The following is a 23,804-nucleotide window of genomic DNA, read 5'->3' on the forward strand; positions in this document are numbered from 1 at the left end:
TCTGAACAACTATTCAGGGAGGAGAATCACCTCAAATTAGGCAACTTCTGTTCGATTTGCGATTCCCCCCTTCCTAAATTCCTGCTTCAGCACATATCATCCTAGGCCAAATACCAAAGACCCAAGCACTTTGGCAAATGATTCACTCCTGATACCTTGCACTGTTTTCATTTTTGAAAAGACAAGAATCCAATGATTAAAAGAGTAGGAATCTGTCAGATTTTTTTCCAATTTAAGTCCCCCACCTTGACAGGTAACCAGATCATCTCCAGACTGAATCTAGACAGACATATTTTGCACTCACAAATCAGGACATTTCTGAGCCTGGGATGTTTTCCACGAGGAAACGAAAATTGTTCCAAAAAACCCAGAAAAAAAACCCAGCATATATTCTACAATGCAATATAAAAGCATTACTCAATGTAGGTATGTTTTCATTAAACATATATAGGGCTAAATCCAATTGTTACTCCCAATAAGCATAGACCATTGAACTGGTAAATGTAGATAACATAAGTTTCACTGTTTTGATGGATCTACTCTAATTGGTGTAAATGGCCAATGGGAATCATTGCATTTTTAAAACTACAGTGGGCCCTTGGCATCCACTGGGACTTGGTTTGAGGACTTGCTATGGATACCAAAATCCATGGATACTCAAGTCCCATAAATGCAATGAGAGTATAAAATGTCCCTTATATAAAATCAAGGTTTGTTTTTTGGTTTTTAAAATACAGATGCATAACAAGAAAGTTGAATCCATGGATGTAGAATCCATGGATATGAAAGGCTTATTTCTTAAAAGATCATTCAAAACAAAAACAAAACAACTCAAAGCAAACATTTTTCTTTTTCCCACTGGCCTTTGCCAGTTTTCCTTCAACGTTTTCCCCCTAACTCCAAATGCATTTCTAGTTACTCATTTTCTTAATATTTTATGTGTTGTTATAAGCCCTTAACAAAGAGCAAACAATTTCTTTGTTCATCTGAGAAAACTCCACATTTTAAAAAAAGTATTTGAAAAAAAGTATTAGACACGTCTCCTCCATGATAATTTTTACTTAGGACCTTATCGCACTCACAACTCCAACGTTCTGGGGATGGAAGGAGGACGCTCATGTGTGTGCGCGTCCTGCAAAAAAACAGAGTTTATCGCACACGAAGAGTCCTCCAAGAGACCCCGTTCCCACCCCCCAGCACACACCCATTAGTGTCCAGGCCTGACGGGCGTGATTTGCCTGACGGATACCTCCTTGGCAAAAATGGCGCCCGTCAGGATGGACACTAACGGGTGCATGCCGGGGGTGGAACGGGGCCTCTTGGAGGACGTCTTTGTGTGCGATAAACTCAGTTTTTTGCAGGACGCACCGCGCACACAAGCGTCCTCCTTCCATCCCCAAAACTTTGAAATGTGAATGTGATAAGGTCCTTAGATTCTTGTTCACTACAGGTAAGCAATGCCCATAGTTCCAGTCAGATCATAGGATTTGTTTTATGGTGGAAACTGAGGATAAGATAGCTAGAGAAGAAAGAAGAGTGCCATCAGAGATGTGAAATGGAGCTCCCCAGTTGACTTACTGTACTCAGTTCCTGTCATCTGAGCCAGGATGCGGAAGGACCTGGACTGCAAGTGGGAGGAACGGCGGCTCCAATCATCAAGCTCCTCTTCAGACTTGTTCTGTGTTTTAAGTACAGCCTGATACACTGGAGAGGCACTGTCTACATGAGGATCTTTAACAGGGAGGCTACTGCAATGCAGAAAGAGGTGCGCTGTAAAATGGCAAATGCTGATTTTGCCTTCCCTTCCCCCAATACCCTTCCTAATAGCTGTCTTTCAAGCCCCAATTTCTGCTTAACTACAGTCAAAATATATTTGTTTGATACAGATATGTTTTGCATGATTTGAAGAGAGAAATAATTAGAAATGTCCCCTGTAATCATCATCATCAGTAGCATCATGATCAACTCCTCCATTTTCTAGTTAGAAATGATCTGCAGAGGGACTATTTTCTGCTACATTGGGTCAATGGACCAACAAGATAGGCTATAAAGTCACCAAGTCATCCATTTAAATGTCTTGAGGTCATGCCAAATAGCAACATAATTAGAAGTACAGATAAACTATAAAAATTAGAAATCATGAAAGGATAACTCCTGATTCCAATGTATCACTTATGATATTTCACTTTGCTGCTGGCAGAAGGAACCACATGTAGGCATCTTTATGTGAGTCCAATGCCTAGGCAGCCACTACAATGGTATAGCAGAGGGCACGTCTTTCATTGTGATTTTTCTGGTCCAAATCCAATTGCTAGTCCCAGAGTAGGCCCATTAAATCAATGAGAATTACCATTAATGAAGTACGAAATTCCAATTGGGATTACAAATTAGGCCACAGATTAGCCCCACTTCTTTTGAATCTAATAGCACCTGCTGTTTTCCTCTTCCTACTGTGTATTATAAGCTACATTCTTGAAGGGGCATAAAGCACTGTTTGGCTACAATATAGATATTTCTATTGAATAATAGATAAGATTTGCATACTGGAGTAATAAACATTGCTGTGCTTAACGTCAAGAACCAAACAGCAAGATGATGCGCACTGAACAATAAACCAAATAGAAATAGCCTCAAGGGCACTGGTAGTAGATTCTGACCATCATTTAACTTGAGTGCTTTTGCCCTTGTATCATGACAGTGTTCCTAATAACAAGCTGAAATATTTGTTTTTAAAATTTTATTAACAGACTGAAATAATAAACAGAAAGGGGCCACTTAAAAAGGTAGGTAATTTTTTTCTAAAACTTCAACTAAAGCCTTTAAAGCCTATAGATTATTACCTCCTAAATTCTATCGGATCCATTTTCCACCTTTATAATTTTTTTTTACAGAGCTGTTTTGTGATTCATTACATAGATCAGTACTTGGAATTTTCACAGTATTTGGTCTTCATACCATAATCTTATCCATATGAATGTAGACCTTTTTTGTCAGCTTGATGTGACCATACAAAAAAAAAACCCTTCATGTTTGCCTGCAATGATACCATAGCATGATGTTTTATGCCTAGAAACTGGCATGAACCATCTCAAGGATTATTAGCTAGTGTAGCAAATATACCATTGCCTATCATGAGCACTTTACCAATTGCAGATACTACTTACTGCTCTTTGAACTTGATTTTAACTTCTCAGTTGTCTCTTGACATGCACTGTGAGCTCAACCAAGGAATTAAAAATATCTCTTTTATCACTAGAAGCACTGGGTCATACATGTGAAAGGTCGCCTTCAGCATAATTTCAAGTGGCAGATTAAATTAATAGGTATTAATTTATTTTTGTTTCATCAAAATAGTTAGACATTCAGATAAAAATCTAGTTAATTCCCCCCCCCCCATATGTGCCCATTGCCTACTTTACCCCCAATGGCATCAGTCAACATTGCAAAGCCATGCCTTTTCAGTGGTAGCACCCAGCCACTGAATCACTCCCCTACGCATAATTCAAGAGAAACAATTATTTTCCTTTCCCCGTTTTATACTGTTGTTGGTCTGTGTATGTGTCTGTTTTGTTATTCTGATACTATTTTAAACTTTATTGGGCTATATTATAATACAGTGGTACCTCGGGATACGAAATACCCAGCTTACGAATTTTTCGGGATACGAATAAATCCCATAGGGATTTATTGTTTCGGGTTACGAAAGTTTTTTCGGGTTACGAAAAAACTCCGGCGCTGTTTTAAATGGAGCCGCGGCAGAGCCGCGGCTTTTTTCCCCATTAGCGCCTATGGGTTTTCGGCTTACGAAGGCTTTTCGGGTTACGAAATTAGCCGCGGAACGAATTAATTTCGTAACCCGAGGCACCACTGTACTATAATTGTATGCAGTTAGACATGTTATTATATTAAGCAATATATCAGTGCCATCAATGAATGAATAGATCGATTAAAAAATCTCTGTGAAAAAGATCACCAACAAACCTCTTAGAACAAAAACCCATTTGGGTTCTGCTTCCTGTCTATTTATTCAGTGAATCATGTAAGAGCGATGTCTTAGCCGTACAGGTGTTGATGGACTCTAACGCCCTCCATTCCCAGCCAGAATATTTAATTGGTCAGAGATTATGGCATGTGTGGTCCAACAACATCTGGATGACCATGGTTCTCTATCTTGTGCCAAAGCCCATTCAATCTCACATTCTTTGTCCAAAAGTGGTGAGAAAGATATTTCTGGAAGCTCATGAGCAGACTGTGAATGTGGTAGCCTTTACCTAGTCACTTACCTCCTTTTGGTATACTATTGTTATAATTTACATGGCAGATAGGGGGGAAAGAACAACATGTGCAACAGAGAAGCATTCATATGTCTTCTGCCATATACCCACTCTGGTTATCAGTACTTCCAGTATCAGTAATTCCTACCTCCCCTACCATAAATTATGAAATTATGACCTGCATTATAAATTTAAACTTCAGGGTTGAGATTTAGAGTCTAAATGCAACTGCTAGCCCCAACTTCAGTAGATGCATTGAATCAATTGAAGAATGGTAAGTCAACACTTATTTGCGTCCACCCTGGCCAGGACTAGCAGTTGGATTTAGGGTTTTATTTCCATAAAACCATTTTATCACTCCTTTCATATATGAAAACTTAATCACTTCTTTGGTTCAGTCTTTGTAACTCAGCATAATTGAACATAAACTCTAACAGGTTTTTTTTTGAAGGTCAGGTAGCAGATTAGGTCTTTGGACATAGTCTGTAGACTCCTGATAGCATCCACCATATTGAAATTAAACAGAATCCGGTTGGAATGGGGAACATCATATAGTATATGTTTTTATGAGTTTTGGTGGAAAAGCAAAAGAGTGATATAAAAACCTAGAAACAGGTAGTTTTTTTTAAAAAAAAAAATGAATATTATATTCTGAAAACTACTTGGCCTGTCCCATTAAAAAGAACATCTAGAAGCCAATGAATGAACTATAAAATGCTGAATATACATTTGACTGAAGCTTGATATGAGGACAGTTGATGTTTTACATGTCACATTAAGACCATGTAGGCCAAGCAAACCTACAAGCCTGCCAATGAATTGAGAAGGGAAAAGATGATATGCATTACACAGAAAGCACAGTATGAGGTCAAGTGGGAGAAATACCCTCTGCAAGTAAGAAATTAGGAAATTAAAAAAGGAGAAAGAACAAATGTTCTTTAGACTTAACAGCACAACAAAGGAAGCACATTTACAGAATTCCTCTTAGTACAGGGAGAGAAATATTGTACTGGTCTGAACAAAGCCCAGCTCTAATGTGAAACTTCATGTGGCAGAAATGGTATTTGAACATGCATGCATGTGTGGAACTTGCATTTTGTACTTAAAAACGTGGAGAAACATTATGACATATATGCCTTTCAGCAGTAACAGAGCTTTAAAGTTGCTCTAAATGAAAAACAATTTTAATAGTTATTTCAACACCTTTCAAAGTTTTTTACACAAAATGAAATGGTATTGTTCTCAATACATATTTCACTGGAGCAGAAACATGAACTCAGGAGCTCTCTTTTTGTCTTTTCCATCTCTGCTGGGCTTTCTTTTGCTGATGCTGTATGGGTAGGAATACTGCACTACACTGTTATAGTGCTATTATTGCACTTTAACCTCTATGGCTGCCTCCTGTGGAATCCTGGGATTTGCACTTTAAGGAGATCATTTAGAATTCTCAGCCAGAGAACTCTCAGGCCTCACTAAGCTACAAACCCCAGAATTCCACAAGAGGCATCCATAGCAGCAAAAGCAGAATAATAGTGCTATAACAGTCTTGTGCTGTGAAAGGCATGAAATTATAAGTCTTGATTTCAGCAGGATTGCTTCACATGACTGAGACCCAAAACAGAAGGGCAGATGGGGGTGGCTTCCAGCCACTCTGTGGGCATGGTGTTTACACAATGCATGTTCCCAGAGCACCCTGAATCTGCCCCGAGCTGCCCCAAGGCTACCTATGGTAGCTCAAAATTGCCTCCAGAAGGAGCGGATATTTTCTGAGCCTGTTTGGGGCTGTGAGAAGAGGTGTTGTTGGGGCTGTGTCATATATTTACCATGGACCTAGGGCAATTAGGCTTGGAGTGGCTTCTAGCCACTTCTTCATGAATGTCTATTTCACCCCTAAGTCTGCATACAACCAGGATTATTATTGCATCTCTCAGTGCATTTTCCACAAACAGCCAACACATATGAATCAGATACAACTTTTCATAGACTTCAATCTACACAACTGAATGCTCTTTAAAGAAGAAAATGCTCGTCTTGCAGATTAGACGGCAGATTAACCCTGATCTTTCTCTCTGATATAATAGGTTCTTTTTTTAATGGTAAAACATTCCAATTGGAATCCCATCCTTCAGCTTGAAGTGGTGCTGTTCAGAAAAAAGCTGCACTACAATACAGTTGTTTGTGTAAATCACAGTTAAGGTTACAACCCCAAGAACACATTGATGAATCCTTTTGAAGTCAACAAAGCTTAATTAATTGTAGATGTGTTTTTTGGAGGAATTCCACTGTAAACCTAGCTGGGGTTTTCTGGAACATGCGATGTCATCTTCTGCTGTTGAAAAAGAGCTGCTGAACCAAAGGTTTGATCTACAATGATATCACTTTGGTAGGTCCCATTGAAGTACCACTCCCATATCACTGGTCCAGCTGAGAAATAAACTGAATTGGTGAGAGGAGTTAGCAAGCTCCTTCCCCTTTATCAGGCACATAATGTATACACAATGTAGATGGACTGTCAGACATGTAGATCACCACTTTGTGTACTTCTTCCTCTGCAAAAGGGTGAAGTTAATGTAAATTGGGCACTTGCATGATTATAAGGTCAGGTGTATAAATTATGGAAGGGGATGGTTATTACTCACTCCTCAGTCATATAATCAATTATTGGTTTGGTTAATATTATTTTGGTTTTGGTTTGATTAATATCATCAAAATTATACATGCTCAACAGTGGAAATGTTTTTAACTCTTGTGAGTTTGGTTTGCATCACCTAGTTTAGTGTTTGAGACATGTGGAAATATCTATAAAATGTATAAAATCTGAAAGAAGTGTACCATATGTAAAAGAAATAATAAGATAATTTTATACTCTGCACTTCTTTCATTATATAGAGTTGGAAATATAAGTCTACTTACGCCAATGGAGATTCACTGTGAGTCATACGATCAAAACCCAACAATGAGCATTGAGCGTTTGGGGTCCACCGTTATGGAGAGTTGGGATGTGCACAACAGAGCAACATTAGTATGGGAAATTAACGAAAACCCAAATGGAATGTGTAAAGGGGGGAAAAAAGAGAAAAAAAAGACATTATCAATAAAAGGAGCACAAGGGAGCAAATTAACACATTAGCAACTGGAATAAGCTTGGAGAATATCAGCTCTAAGCAAGTTGTTAAAGGCATAGCAGCAATCTTGCTGTTCTGTAGCCGCGAGTATATTCAAAGTTTTCTACTTCACATATAAAGCAATAGTAAGAGATCACATACATAGCAAGAGAACTGTACTTGTATACCAAATAAAGCCAGTTGAGGTCCTGTAGTTGTACAACTGAGATTAATACCCTAAATCCAATGCTACTCAAAGTGGTGTGGGCTATTGCTGGTCTGCAAGCCATTAGCTATTGGTCTGTGGCAAGCTTCCAGGAAAGAACAATAATAGTGGCACAAAGATAGTAATGTGGCACAAATACGATAACTGGCATGCTGGCACACTGGAGATAGAAATGACAGTCCACCAGATCAGATAGTTTAAAATGCACTGTCTTAATCAATGCAGGCAGCTACCTGGCCTTTTGCAAAGCATTTCTAATTTCACATATTAATCTGGAATAAATATGGAATGTATTGTGTGTGTATATAAGGGGAGAGTAAAAGGGAGAAGAGGAAGGAGAAACTGAGAGATTTATGTAATGTTCCCAACCTTGATACCTGTCATCCAATCTTTGGAAAAAGCAATTCAATGTGCCATTTGCCTGTCATATTTGTCTAAATCATGAATTCCAAATAATCAAACACTGCTACTTAATCCAGCATCCAAATAAGTTTGCTATATAGAAGCATGCAGTCAGCCCACCACATTTATGAGTTTGAGTTTTGTGGATTTGATTATTCATGGATTTCCAGATCACACAATATGTATACCCAAGTCCTTCCCAGGCAAGCATTCTCTGAAGATGCCAGCCACAGATGCTGGCAAAACGTCAGGAAGAAACTCTTCTAGAACATGGCCACATAGCCCGAAAAACCCACAAAAAAGTATAGATGGATTATTTGCTACTGCTGCCCTAATGATATTTTTAATGGGGACTGCAAACCTCACAAAACTGAGAGACTGTGAATATGCAGTGAGACTTGCAATTCCCTATTAAATATGTGGTAGAGCAACTGTGGTGGCAGTGGCAAGCCCTGCCAGCTGCCCCCTTCTCTCTTGAAAGGAATCCCACTGCTTCAAAGGCATCCACAGTGGTCTGAATATGCAGATCATACTTTTTGTCTATGTTAAATATGGTTGGGTGTGTGTGGATGGGTGGAGTAGAGTTATTTTTGCTTTTTCCACTTTTGTGGGGGTCCTGAGCCTCTAACCCCAGAGAATGTGGTGGGCCGAGTGCATTTCGTTTTGTGTAGGGAAATGCTATATTATTCTATTAATACAGTGGTTCCCAAACCTTGGTACTCCAGAGATTTTGGACTTCATCTCCCTGAATTCTTGACTATTGGCTAAGGTGGCCAGAGCTTCACGGAAATGCAGTCTCAAACACCTGGAGGACCTAAGTTTGGGAACCACTGTACAAATACATGGGGAACTGTGGCTCCAGATATCATAGCCTGCTGTTTCCCACAAATGTTATGATCCAAAAATGGATTTGCTTTGCACTGTACAGAAGCTGCACCAGAATGTAAACTGGAATCTTCTTGCAGGTTCTATACCTCTCAAAGTGAATTTAAATATGTATAGATTGCTATCAGACAGCCACCCTTCATGTATGTATGAGTGTCTGTGTGTACTCTACTGCAACAGTCTCTTGATATCAATTAGAAGTATCCAGGCTTTTGTTTATCCTTGAAATAATTTTTTATTTAGAAAACAGCATTAGCATTGTTTTGTTTTTGCTTTGTAAAAAAACCAAGATCCAAGGGAAACCTAAGATTTAAATCAATGCTGAACTGGAACAAGAATAAATTGTTACTAATGTCAGCAACCGCCAATCTCTTTAGAACACCGGTGAGAACTCCACTTCATCTCTCATATCTGTCATATGATACACAGATTTCAAAAAAGAGAAGGAATGTTAAAGATATATCACTGCATGGCTTGTTTTCCTGGCTTAGCTTCCATTTTCCATGTCAAAAGAGAAAGGAGTTTGTGTTATGGGTTTTTGTAAACTGTATGTAACCAATGGTAATTCATCAGAATACAGTGAATGTGCAAAGAATAATCTTTCTCTCACACAATTATAGACAATTTTTTAAATAAAAAACACCCTTGTTCACTTTTTAAAATAAAAAACACACACCCTTGTTTCCAAATTTATGAAGCACCGCCTCTTTTATGGCTCAATCTTTATTCACTCTTTAAAACATATACCCTTCTTTATGTTCTTTGAAAAGATAATCCAAACACTGCCTTGTGCAAATTTTTAAAAATCCATTCTTATGTCTTCTCCCTTCCCATAAACTTGGATTATTTGTCCTGCTTTATTCTGGATTTTCCCTGTGGAATATATTTAGAAGCAAGCTCTGTGACAAGCTTTATAATATATATACGGTATGGGAGTACAAGTTTTCTATTCTTTAATTCTTATATCTGTGAATGAGAACTTTCTGATGTTTTCTCCCCGATGGGCAACATTATGAGAGTTTTTGTACATTTCTGATGCTTTTACATTACATTTTTGGCAAACTTTTTGTGAAGGCTTGTTTCCGCAAAACATTGTTTATTATTCAAAATGCAGTATTTTTGCACAAAATCTACCAGAGTTATTTTTTCTTATGGCTGTCAATGATGGAGAGGGCAAAGCTGGTCTCTTTATCCCATCACAGGGGTGAAAAATCTTGTTAAGGATGAAACAATTTGCAAACATTTTTGACCGCCTCAGTACACTGTTTTAGGAAGCCATGAGGATAAAGGGTGTCTATAAATTTCAAAATACTCAAATCATAAAAACTGTAAAATGGTGTGTATTCCGCCATTTCCCTCTACATTGAGATGGCAAAGTGTGATTTAAAGTACAACATGGAAATAGGGAGCCAAAGGCCTTCTCATGTTTGTGCTTTTCCATCTACCCACAACTCCTTCCCCATATATCTCTTACTGTCTAAGAAACACACTCAAGAGGGACTTGATGGCAGACTCAATTTTGCATGTAGGTCTGCTATCAGAGCTTGGAAAAGTTAACCATTTTAGACAGGAGATTCTGGAAACAACATTCCCAAGCTCTGTACAATGACACCATAACTGGTTTGGCATGAGTTAAATCTATTAACGCGTTAGCACTATCTATCATTGCTCTGACAGATATGAGGAGGGTGATATCTATCTAGACAGTCTTCAGCTTAGAGAGGGGATATGGTAGAAATATGATAAATAAATAAAGAATTATTGAGTTATCATTGCAATCAAGTTTTCTGTTCTGTCTTCCTAGAATTAGTCATTCCATCATATTACCACTCAATGGCACCCAGTAGACTGCTCAAACCAATAGGATGTTGGAAGGGACTATGTGGCATGCAAAGTGGAGGGCTGGTGCACACAAAGGAAACCATCTTACCCAGCAAGTTCACCGCCCTGGGCCTGGGCCTGGCCTGCAATGGCATCCATGATAGCGTCCTGAGAATACATGCTGATCGGGGTGTTATACTGGGCGTGAATGATGGTGGCCTTGCCACCTGGCCCTTTCACCTCAATGGGTTTGTGCGTAGATAGAGCAGAATCCTTCAGGACGTTGGGGTTGAAACGCTCCACGTACTCCGTGCTGGGATGGGAAAGGGGAGGAATAGTGAAGTTTCAGAAAGTGAGGGGGAAAAGGAGAAAAGGACACAGAAGGGATGCTGAAAGAACAGGAAGATGCAAGTGCAGTGTATCATCCAGAGGCATCGTCATAAACACGCAAAGCTTTGGGTCAGACAAATGCTAGTGACAGGTGCCATTAAAGAAGCAGAAGAAATGACAAGGCTCACAACTGGTCCAGAGAATGCAGTCAGTGTTTTTGTCACTAGAAAAAGGAAATCATTAATGACTGATACTATTAGTAAGGGTCCTTCCACACTATTGTGGTGTTTTTTGTTGTTGGTTTTTTTTTTTTTTGGTAAAATAAATGCATATTCTACAGATGCTGTTTTCCCTTGAGCTCATGCCTTTGAGGAAGAGATACTGCAATATTCCAGCACTCCAAACACAATGTCTTTGTATCTGAGAAAATGAGTTTCTTTCTTCGGATAACACAGCTACTGCTATTGTGATTGCTCTGGAAAATACAGTTGTGTAAATGTTATGGGTAGCTATTGCCTTGTCTCTGTAATGCAATTAATGGTGGAAACTGTAGCTTCTATCACATGTTTGCATCATTTTAAACTCTCCCTTAACATTTATTGTTTGCTTGGTTGTTCTAAAACAATCCTTAGGGCTTACATTCTGCTGCTCATGTCTAGCAATATGTTTTTTTTCTGTGAAGAAGAAAAGTGAAGATGTCCTAATTTTCACTACCCTATCATTTTATGAACTGGGTGCTTAATATTTGAGTAAAAATTATACTGGCTTCATTCCCACTACAGAAAAAACCAGTTTTTGAGTTGATTCAATGAAGCAATTTAGCGCCAAATAGACGCTAATTGGAGCAGTGATCAAACCTCATCCATTTCAATTTAATCCACTTTGTGTTCACATTCGTAAGTGAATCGATTCAACATGCAGTTGCATCACAGGGCTGGCTGTGCCACAGGGAACCGATTCAGATCTGCAGGTCATTTACACTAGTGCTGAATCAATTCATTGCAAAAGACACAGGTAATTCAGCGGATCTTGAAGAAGTGCTTTAAATGGATTTAGCATTGGGTCCCCCTTCACAAACCATGTCAGGGAATCGGCACAAGTGCAAACAAGGGTCATTTAAACTGGTTCATATCTGCTTACAAACCATTTTATTATGTAGTGGGAATGAAGCCACCATCTTTCACACCTGTGCTCGAATTCCATAAAGTGATGGGTGTGTTTTTAATATGAGATTAATAAATAGACAAATATTATTGTCCTTGCAGCAAGACTGCCTCCCCATCAATTATATATAGATGATCTATCATACTCAAAGCATTGGGTGGGAGCTTTTGGGAGTGTCTGTGCTTGTGTCTAAGATAAACAATAATCCATCAGGTGTTTTTGCTGTTTAAATACACAAATAATGTGTATGCTTGTGATATTCCTTGCATCCTTAGGTTGCCCTCAAACTCCTAAGCTAAAGTTCTATGAACAAAATATTCACCCCTTGACTTCTCTGTATAGATACATATGGCAAGAGTTAGTTCTAGCTTTTTGCTCCTGTGATAATAAGTCATCTCATTATCAGAGCCCTCATTATCAGAGCTCAATGAGATGACCAGTTGGGCAGAAGCATTAAGATTCAAGATCCTTCTCAGCATAGTTTATGAAAAGCTTGAGAAAGGACCATGAGGCAGACTAGAGTTTAACAAAGGGACTCCTGAATCAAGGTGCTCCTGTCCACCTGGGGAGCCGGTGAAGGCTAGACAAAGTTCAGACTCCTAGCTACCCCATGAACATCAAGGACTACAAATCCCATCTGATCTGTGAGTAGAATAGGATAATGTATTAGCTGGTCACATCAGGGGTTTTTATTACTTTTCCTGGCTTGGCTGAAATAATCCAATATGTCTATAACTGTAATTCTTAATTTTGCTTGAAGGAAAAGTTGGTCCTTTGTGTAAAGAAATATCTTTTTGCTATGGAAATTTCTTACTTAGATGGGAAGTGCAAGTGGAATTCCTACAACATCCGATTGCATTGCTATAAAGGGTGAATTCAAATCAATGCATGGTTGCAGTAGTTTGTTGGGACAGGTACTCTCCAGAGGTCCCATTCTGCTTGGCAAATGCAGGAAGAGGGGACATCAGAAGCCTGACAGCTCCTGTCTCTAAGGGGCTGTATAGACTGGCACTTTGTGCTGGCCTGTACACACGGTGAGGGCTGAGCGTCTGCACTCTCAAAGGCCTTACTGCACTGCTCAGGCACCATTTTGGCATGCGCCCATCCACACAACACATGCCAGGTGAAGCACCCAAATAGCACAACATGGAACAGGGATTATCCAGGATGCAAAAAGAAGCTTTCCGGAAGCTGCAGCATGTGGTTGCTGTGGCCTGAATCTGGGGCAAACCGGGGTGGCATCCCGCCGGCTGTCTGTATAGCCCCTAAGTTAGCAAAAAGAGCTTCCAAATGGGAAACTCCTTACTCATCCAAATTGTTACCAACTCAAATATATTGTGTAGCCATTTAACTTGTTGTCCTGAATAGAGGGTTTTTTTTTTTTTTTTTGGTGGGGAGAGCATATTGTGGGAGTGGCAGTAGGAGAAGACAGAATAGATGGTGGGAAAACAGAAGATGGTTACAAATAAAAGAGACTATCATCCAGACCCACTTAAAAATGCTGTGACTAATTAGATTACGGCACTACACTTTAATAGAGCTGCTATTCCACTGTAACTGCTCTGGCTGCCTCCTGTTGCATTCTGGGATTTGCAGTTCAGGAAGGGGCATACAGAATTCTCAGCCAGAGAGCTCTTATCTTAGGCCTCACTGAATTACAAGCCTCAGAATGCAACAGGATGCAACCAGAGCAGTAAAAGTGGAATAGCAGCACTATCAGAGTGCAGTGCAGTAATGTGGTAAGGCAAGGCAATTGAATGAATAACAGCTTGTCTGGAGTTGCCCAGGTTTAGGAAAGCAGAAACACATGCTAACTAATTATGAATTAGTTTAGGACCTAATCTGAACCTTTCCTAGGAAAAGATAATGGATGGGATCCAACGTAAGAGAGAAAAACGAGGAGGATCCAACTTAGTTACTCCATGAGCAGAAGGAGCTTTTGTTCATGAAAGGAGAATGGCATTTAAGGAAAAATGCATCTCTCTCTCTCTCTCCATTCATAAGGAGATGCGCATGCTATTTTGAAAACTCCCAAGTTTGTTTTTTTGTTTTAAAAAATCAACAGGTATAGCTTTTCCTGTTACTACAGCAATGTGACAGAAGAAGCTGCACATGGGGAGTATTTGCCTTCTTCAGAGCTTGTGAAAGACCAGGAACTCCTGGGATATAAAGTTATTCAATTATAACAGTAGAAATAATGACTTAAACAAAATACTGCATGCACAGATGCTTGTAGGAAACAGAAACCCACCACGACATGAACACATCAACATGCAAAACAAACGAAAGATGTATGTTTATGTAACACTTGCCTTTGAGCCAGTTCACAAGTTAGCCTCTCAGTGAGGTACCTCATGAACAGAAGCCTCCACACACTCTGAAATGGTCTCTGGTTTTGAGAGCCATTGCAGGCATCCAGTAACTGGAATGTTTCTTCTCAGCCCAGTCATGCTCACCACAAAGAAAAGAACAAAGCAACCCACTTATCATAGGCTACAAGGAGATGCGGAGACCCATATTAACTGCAAGATGCCTTTATTATCAGTTCTTGCAGCTGCCTTAGACTTAGGAAGAACTTCTGGCAGCCACTACAGGTTTACAGAGGTCTTCCGACAAACATTTGCATGGCCACAAGAAGTCTTTCTAGGCAAAATAGTACATTTGCAGGGACATCAAAGACTAATGTCTGATGCATAAGGAGAAAGAGGAGGGCTGTTCTTTGAACAACCACCAGTGGAATGCATTCGTAGTATTTTATGCCTGTCACACCAATGAGCTCTTTGGAAGTACATTCCACTTGCAAGCACACACAGAAAGAACAAACAGGCTTGTCATGCTATCCCCAAGGAAGGGGGAAACGGCCAAGCATGTAACACTGACACACTGCTTAATACTAACTTGGCAACAGTGTTGGCTATAACCTGGGGGAAAGAAAGAAACAACAAAAAATCAGACCAATAGATTTGTGTTGCTATTTGCTTTTTAAAATAGCATGAGGCTAGTAAGTATTAATGAGGGTTTACAAAGCTTTTGCAAACTCTCCTGCAAATAGGAACAGAAAAAGTAACTGTTATGTCCAAATCCCATACTGTGATTAAGAGAGGGAAAATGTGGGGATTATAGTTTATCCAGTGGGATTTATTGAAGTACTGTGACATTTTGTTCCAACTTGGATGCATTGCAAATGCACAGAGCAAGAAAACAGGACTATTTGGAAACTGCTACTGAAACAGGAGATGAATCAAAGAGATGCAATTATTTTTCTCTAGATGCTAAACAGTCTAGGATTAAATGCTATTCTTTCTCACACAGTACTCTTCTCCTGCAGCAAGTGGCTAGGACCAGATGTACCGGCTTATTGTTGGCTCCTGAACAACCAAAGCAAGCAAATATAAACGCATGTGGACAGTATTAAGACAGCTTGCAGAGTTGTGTCACACTCTGGCATCACATCATGTGCAGCCAGAAAAAGGGTATGACATAATATAATGACAGTTCTCAGTATTCCGTGAGTTCCATAAATGAAGTAATAATAATAATAATAATAATAATAATAATAATAACAACAACAATATATTTATATTCCACTTTTCCCCGAGGGAATCAAATCGGATTACAGAACAAAATAGCAATAAAATACAGTATACAGTAAAAATTTTCATTTCTAAAAAAGTACCCTACCCCAACTCCCCTCCCAATTCATAAAAATAACAACTAAAAAAAGAAAAGAAACAGGCAATAGCAATATAAGATAAGTAACAATATAAATTAAAAGATTTAAAGTAAAATAAAAAAATAAAAAGTTGGTTAAAATTAAAGGTGGTTTGAAGCGGGACATCTATCTTCTAGGGGTAGACGCGGAGCTATCACTATCAGTAACAGCAAGGGGAGGCTAGTCTGGAAAGGCCTGCTGGAAGAGATCCGTCTTAACAGCCTTTTTAATTGTATTCATTTATATCACACCTTACTCCCAATAATGGAACTCTTAACAAAAATGAGTGCTGATTCTTCTAGTAATTTAAAAGCAGAAGATCAGGGACAGACCAATATTGCCTCTCCAAAGCTGCTATTTGCACTTCAAGCACCCACTGGCATCAATTCAAATAGCAGCTCTGAAGCAGCATTTTTTTGGGGGGGGGGGGTTGGGACCATAGTAGGGAGAAAAAGAGTTACACCCCCCCAAAAAAGTCATGAAGCTGAAAAACATCTGCATATTAGCATCCATACAACTGACATGCACATTTAATTTGATCTTTGGTTAAAGTATCTCCCTTCTGTCTTCCTTACATACATGTCATAGCAAGCAATGAAAACAAAGTGTAGAGTAGACCCATACTATCAATTATTCAATAGTGGGTCGATATGTAGATGAATCTAATGGACTGAACTGGTCCACTCTAGTCAAGACTAAAAGAGAATTTAGCCCTCAGTGAGTATTATCTAAAATAGAACACAATCTACTACTCAATTATGCTTTAGATTATTCATCCATCCATTTCAGAGCTGATGCCAGACAACGTCATTTTTGTGCCTGCTTGGGATTAGACTGTGGAAATGAGAGACAGAGCTAAGTATCATCAATATATATTTATGGCACTTCATCTTAACTTCCCAATGATCTGTCCCAGTACAGTGGGTATCCCAGTACCTGGTATCCACTGGAGTTTGGTTCCAGGACCCCACCTCTGCCCCCATGGATACCAAAATCTGTGGGCGTTCATGTCTCATTAAAGCCAATGGCATAGTAAAATGGTGCCTCTTATATAATATGTCAAAATCAAAGTTTGCTGTTTGAAATGTATATATACTTTTAATATTTTCTAACTGTGGATGGTTGACTCCATGGATAAGGAATCTGTAGATACAGATGGCTCAATATATACAGTGGACCCTTGTTATACGCTGGGGTTTGGTTCCAAGATCCCTCGTGGATAACAAAATCCATGGATGCTCAAGTCCCATTAAATATAATGACATAGCAAAATGGTGTCCCTTATAAAAAATGGAAAATCAAGGTTTGATATTTGAAATTTATACTTTTTTTTTAACATTTTCAAACCGTGGATGCTTGAATCTGTGTATAAAAAATCAGTGTATAAGAAGGGCCGGCTGTAGTTTTAGTTAGATATTCAAAGCATGAAAGAGAAAAATTTATTTTGCATGCAAACCAAATGCTGCGATGTAGAATAGCAGTCTCTCAGCACCATCTGCTGGGCCTCACTGAGCAAGAATGAATGGAATCACTCAAAACTACCAACCCATAAATCAGTTCTGGACACAAAATCATGTCAGGAAGACCAGCCTAGCTTTATTCTAAGACTCGGTTAAAATCCAGACTGGAATGGATGCAAATAATCCAATCAATCTCCACAGTTGGAAGTATTTCGACTATTAATCCCACAACTGTGAAAATATGCTTTATACCTGAGCATTTATTTTCACTCTGAACTGCATCTGAAGAAATGAGTTTACATCCACCAAAGCTCATGCTAAAATAAAAAGCAGCTAATCTTAAAAAATCCCGTCACATTTCTTTTTCCTTTCCTCCCTCCTCTTTCCTTCTCCTTTTTTATAACGCAAGGGTTTGATATAATCTGTTACACACTATAGGATTATCTCCAGGACTAAATTCAAGTAGACTTGTTTTATTGCTGTTTTCAGAGCCTTATTTCCTCTAATTCACATCTAACATAGCAGTAAGTACAAGTAAAACATTGAGTTTTCACTCACTAGGGAGTTGCAGCCAAGGTTTGCTGCTCTTCAGAGTGTGTAGAGAGGTACAGATGTTTTAACATGTTTGTCCCGTCCACACTTGTTATATTTTTAAGTGCACATGAAAACATTTAAGTGGACTTCAGTAAAACATGTATTGAACTGCTGCTTGATCTTCTGACTGACAATTTCATCATCAGACAGCCCTTAGGCCATCTGCTACTTTCTCTGCAGGAAACGGAATGGAATCTGAACTGTCAGGGATCAGAAGACACCGCCATGCATACTTCCTGCAACCCTATTATAGTTACTCATTTGTGTGCCTTTTAATTGCCAATTGATTCAACCATGGCTGGATACAGGTGTGATATTTAAGTATACTGTACACAAATATTCTCTGCTGGTTGCTTCCTAAGTTTCTGTGGGTAAGGGAGGAAAGGAAAGGAATTCCTCTCCCCTCACAAACTAGTGAGTCACATTTTCTTGCAGTCGGATTCATTGGGATAAACAATTAAAGGCTTCCAAGCCAACACCTAATTAAACAACCTAGTTTTTTGCTCTTCTGTTTCTCACACTGAAGAATATTATCCCACCAGTTTTGTAAACCCGGATTTAATCCAAATATATCAGCCAGTTAAGAGAAACTCACAGAGATATATTAAGAACAAGTTGTAGTTCGTAAGCAGATCAGTGATTCTACATCCATTTTAGGAATGTGCAGAACAGCTGGGCATCTGCTTACAGAGAAACATGGTGTAATAGTATCATTTTCTGAAGTGGTTGCTGTTGGCTGTACTAATCCTCTCAGCTATGCCCATGCACGTAAAACAATATTTTAAAGTACAGCATAAGCCTTTAGTAATATACCCTTGAATAAAAGGGAAGAGCCACTACTTCTGTGATTGGGATTTCAAAAGACATTCCAGACAGAATGTAAACAATGAAAAGACCTTTGCATTCCCATAGTTCTGGAGGTGGATTTGATCTCTTTCCACTATTTTCCTTTCTAAGTATACTACGTTTTACTGTATGTCACACAATAACATGGTCTTCAGAGAAGCTGACAGAAAAACTTGTACAAACCATGATAAGTAAAGATTAAAACTGTTTTAATATTTTTGTATTAGCTAAGGGCAATGTGTCTGTCTAAAAACTGGCACATAACACCTTGGAGGTAGAGGGTAATGAAGGCAGTCGAGTTATGATGGTGGTCAATCCTTCATATTTAAGAAATAATAATAATAATAAATCTTTAAATAAAACAACAACATTGAGCCAGATTCTGATGTGACATCGGTTTTATACTACAGCAATTCTAATGGTAATTATCATTTATAATGAAGAGTGCTGTTGATTATCAAATGGAAACCAAGATATAAAGAGGATTATCTTCAATATTTATAGCTATTATCTTATTAAAGAACTGATATTCTGCCTAGATGGAAACTGTCAAATATTCTTCCTTTTCCCACAAACCCAAAGTTCTGATGCTTACTGAGCAATTTCTACTGGATTTTCCTAGAGTTTTCAAAATCAGGAGACTTTTCATGCTCTTTATTATAATTAATAACCCAATTTAAGAGAGTATGCTTAAAGGAGGAGGCAGTGAACTATAGCGAAATCCTTTTCTGCATTAGCAATGCAGTTCTTGGATTCTAGGGATTATTGGGTGCTCCTGTCACCAACAACTATGGATAAAATATGAATTCAAAATGAAACATTTAAGATATGGAAATACAAATGCAGAATTGGCACTCAAAATTTAAGTGTGAAGATGCAATTTTTCACCTGGCCTGAAAGTTATAAAATTATTTAAATGCCAAAGTGGAACCATATCAATTGCACATTTACTTGTAAGCATAACCAACCTGCCCTCTCAGGGGCTGTACAGACTACCCATAAAGGAGTGACCTGCAGCCACCTCCATCTTCACCAAATTGCGGCTATAGCAACCATATGCTACAGTCCTGATCTGGCCTTTCCAGGGTGCAAAAAGGAGCCATAATGCTGGTGCTGTGGCTTTATGGTACTCCTTTGGTGCTGTGTCATGTGGACACAGCGCCAGAGGAGTGCCGTGACACCGCATGCCTTAGGGTGCACCCTAAGAGTTGGGGGAATGTGTCATGCGGCTTTCATAGCTGGTCTGCACCCCCCCCAAAGTTTCCAGTAACCATGGCTACTCAATTTATTTTTGCAGAGGTTCCTTTAAGCACCTCCCCATGGCTTATAAATACAACAAAATCAATCAATAAAATAACAATTTGCTGCAGATGGCCATTCATCCTGCTTAGACTACTGGATATTATGCTCAACACCTCAGTTTTAGGTCACCCCATTTTCTTAGAACAGCATATGTCACACATTGCTCATGATGAAATTTTGATGAAATACACACAAAGCAATAAGGAATACAGTACACAGATATTGGTAGAGTCCCCCTCCCCAATCAGGTGACTTGGCAATCATCTCATATTTCATTTCCACTAGCATACATTGGGATTAGGGGTAAACATGATTTTTGCTGAAGAATTTCTGAATCCCTACTGTGGATCCCCTAAACACTATTGAGAGTTGTGTCACATATTTCTAAGCCAGGGCTCATACTTGTTTGTACTGGGCCTTGATATCAGGCCAGATGAACTGTGAGTGAAGTAGTGGTGCTTAAACTTTGGTACTCCAAATGTTTTGGACCTCAACTCACAGAATTCCTGATTATTCAGCATGCTGGTTTGGGATTCTGGGAGTTAAGTCTAAAACATACTTGAGGATCAAAAGTTAAGAGCCAGTATTTTAGACTACACACAACACAGCACAGTTCTGGGTTGCAGGTGGTGGTTAGTTGTGAAGAATGCATTACATTTCTGGGAAAGATAAACATAGTTATTGGTATCTTCACTGAAGACATCTGATAACTTTCCAAGACTACTTAGCTAGAAAATTACTGGTAATACTGATATTTGCAGGAAGTTTCTCATTGCACTGTCACCATCTTCCTATTCCATGTAGTGCCTTTATTTACACAGTATTACAGTCACCAAGACACTGCCATAAAAGTAACATAGAAATAATCTCTGGTTCCAGAAGACTAAAACAATCAGCTTCAGCTAATCCACAAACTAAAGTAAGATAGGAAGCAATAATAGAAAAGCATCATTTCAAAATCACTGCTCAATACAACCAGAAATGTCCCTTCATGAACCCCAAATATGTTGTTAATTTAATGTCAGTTGCTGAGAGACGTGGGTTTAAATAGCATTGTGATGGTAGGCAAAAGTCCCTCGATCTTTGTGTGTATATATGGAGGGCAAACAACAAGGGATAACACTTTTTAACAAACCAAACTATGACTATCTGGTACCCAGACAAATCCGTACCTGAGACCCAGAAACCTTTTTAGAAATACCAATGCACTGTCTAGGTTGGTGGAGTAACCTTGGAGTTTGGGAAGATGTCATACAGGAGTAACAGAGCACACTTCAAAGGTCTCTAGTTTTAGCTTCAGAAGATCCTCATAGGCCTGCAATATGAGCAAACTCCACCCATTTCAAAACAGTTTTAAAACAGACTTGTTTTAAAACTGAACTTGTAAATCAGAGGACCCAAATAATTGTGCCTCAGTCTCTACTGAACCTATTTATAAGTCACTCTCTATGATGGTAAAGCATGCAATTTTACATTTAACACACTTTTTAATTTCAGAATAGTTATTATTTTCTGGTTTAGAATGTGACTGCACTAGGATAGTCAATGTCATATTTAGTCATATTCTGCAGAGAGTCAGAGGGCAGCATCAAGCAAAAGTCCAATGGCTATTTGTGATTTAAAATACCTATTTTTTCCAAGAATTTTTTTTTAAAAAAAGGAAAATATTAGCCAATGCTCAGAAGCAGCATACCTCTGATTATCTTGGGATGCTTGGTGTGAAGAAAGACAATTGACTACAACCATTATGCCTTGTCTGTAAGCTTCTCAATGATACCTAGCTGATCACTGTTGATCTAAAAGGACTCAGCAAGGTAGGTTTCTACATTCCATATTTAATCATGATTCAGGACAAACGGACTTTGTGTAGAATGCTTCCAATTGGCCATACCCATTCACCAAACTAGCCAGAACACATGATCACAAAACAAGTTTATTGTTTACATACCCGCTAAGAAGTCCAGCTTTTGAAGCCTTTTGTGTGAGACTTAATTTATGCATTTCAGCCATCTCCCTGAGAGTCTCTGCTGAGTAAAGACCAATGGGGTTGTTATATTGCCTTGCCGGGCTCAGCTGGTGCTTAGGGCTACTGCCATCTGTAAAGACTGAACTTGTTTTTGACCCTAGGTCACTTTTTGCTGGTGAGAGATCAGGTGTCACAGACTGAGAGGACATGGAAGATCTAATGGTAGAAGTCTTTAGGAAGGAAGAACTATGTGATAGAGTGGTCTCTTGTTTGCTGAGGTAGCCTGCGTATACTCCATTGCCTGCTAAAATGCTACTCATGGGCCCAGCCGATGTGCTAGTTAGAGGACTGAAGTTTGCTTGGTTGCCATTGACTTCCAGAACAGTATCCTGTAGAAGCAAACATGCAAACCAAAGAAAGAAGAAAGAGAGAGAGAGAAAGAGGGAGAGAGAGAAAAAAGACAATCATAGAACACATGCAAAATAAAAAGATCTCTAGCGCTGGCATTCTGCACATACTGGTAAGGTTGCCAACCTTTATAAAAATATCTTGGTCCTCTGATATATCAGGGAGCAGAATCTAACATCTCAGGAGTGAAGCCAGGATAGATCCTGACCAAATCCAGAGATTTTAGATACTAGTAGCCATTATTGGCAATCTGGCTTTACACATATGGTAATCATTTGACAGAAACATATCATTTTATTGATCAGATTAATTAAATGCTCTCAGTTGGCAACCCAGCACACCAGAAATTTGCAACAAGACAGCTAAGCATTTGCACTAGTCAAGCAAAAGTATTCATTTCATCTCTTCCCAAATATGCACATTTGGGGATGTGTATCAATAAAACATCTCCTCCAAGCCATGGCCAATATCACTTACTGTACACATCATTTGATAATCAGACTCAATGGTGCACTTGCTGTAGTAGGAAAGGCAGCAGATTCTTAAAAGAATCTGAATCTCTGGATGGCAGCTATTTCTATCTCCCACATATGCATCCATTTATGGTGTTAGTATCTAGAAAGGCAAGGGCTAAGATTTCTGTAATCCCGCCACTTATTATTACTCTCAAAATTAAGCGTCATGGTCAACAGAGGCCAATGTTCATGCTACTCAAGGCCGTGCAATACGGTTAGCAAAATAGGAAGCAGAGAGGAATCTATTAATAGTCTCTGTCTTTGTACATAACTTGCATTGGGATAAGTGGGCTAAAGCCATGTACAGTACAGCAATCTCCACTCCAAGCTGGTAGTTCTACACTAATCACTCCCAGCATTCATTTCCCTGAAGAGGTAAAAAGCTGTTCTCAGACATCTTTTCCATAATTTATTTCTTGCTAATTTGTTCAAATTGCAGAAGAAAATGGAAAGGCTGATACATCTGCAAAATCCACCACAAACCAGGACAAAAGCGTAACATGGAGGGAGAAAATATAATGATGGAAGGGGCTCAAGCAGGTGGCTCATAGACTCCACACTAACTAGCCACTGGGTATCTTTTGATTTGGAAAGGTTTAATGACAACACACAACACCTTAGAGAACAAATGCTGCGATAGCAACATTTTCGCTTAGAAAATGCCCTGGGGTCTAATAATCATAGGACAGGCTCACTGAGAATGAGTCCTAGAGAATCCAGGAAAGAGAAGCAGCAACACTTATTTAAGTTCACAAGCAGTAGGGAACGGGAATGAATGGCAGAGTTGGATGATAA

General features: G+C 39.0%; 1 protein-coding gene across 12 annotated transcripts in view; it reads right to left on the reverse strand.

The window, feature by feature from the left end:
* The window catches only part of LDB3 (LIM domain binding 3), a 163,762-nt gene that overhangs the window by 53,526 nt on the left and 86,432 nt on the right, over positions 1 to 23,804 (reverse strand). For 7 of the 12 annotated variants that reach the window (XM_042459166.1, XM_042459167.1, XM_042459168.1 and 4 more), the window contains exons 5-7: positions 22,069 to 22,475; positions 7,188 to 7,202; positions 1,579 to 1,748 (exon numbers count right to left, since the gene is read on the reverse strand). In XM_042459166.1, coding sequence (XP_042315100.1) covers positions 1,579 to 1,748; positions 7,188 to 7,202; positions 22,069 to 22,475 — 592 coding nt within the window. Of the gene's footprint in view, positions 1 to 1,578; positions 1,749 to 7,187; positions 7,203 to 10,821; positions 11,026 to 15,104; positions 15,128 to 22,068; positions 22,476 to 23,804 lie in introns of all 12 variants that reach the window. The other 5 variants (XM_042459176.1, XM_042459174.1, XM_042459177.1 and 2 more) reach the window with 2 other exon arrangements.

Source organism: Sceloporus undulatus, chromosome 3 (assembly GCF_019175285.1).
Source record: "Sceloporus undulatus isolate JIND9_A2432 ecotype Alabama chromosome 3, SceUnd_v1.1, whole genome shotgun sequence".
Lineage (NCBI taxonomy): Eukaryota > Metazoa > Chordata > Lepidosauria > Squamata > Phrynosomatidae > Sceloporus > Sceloporus undulatus.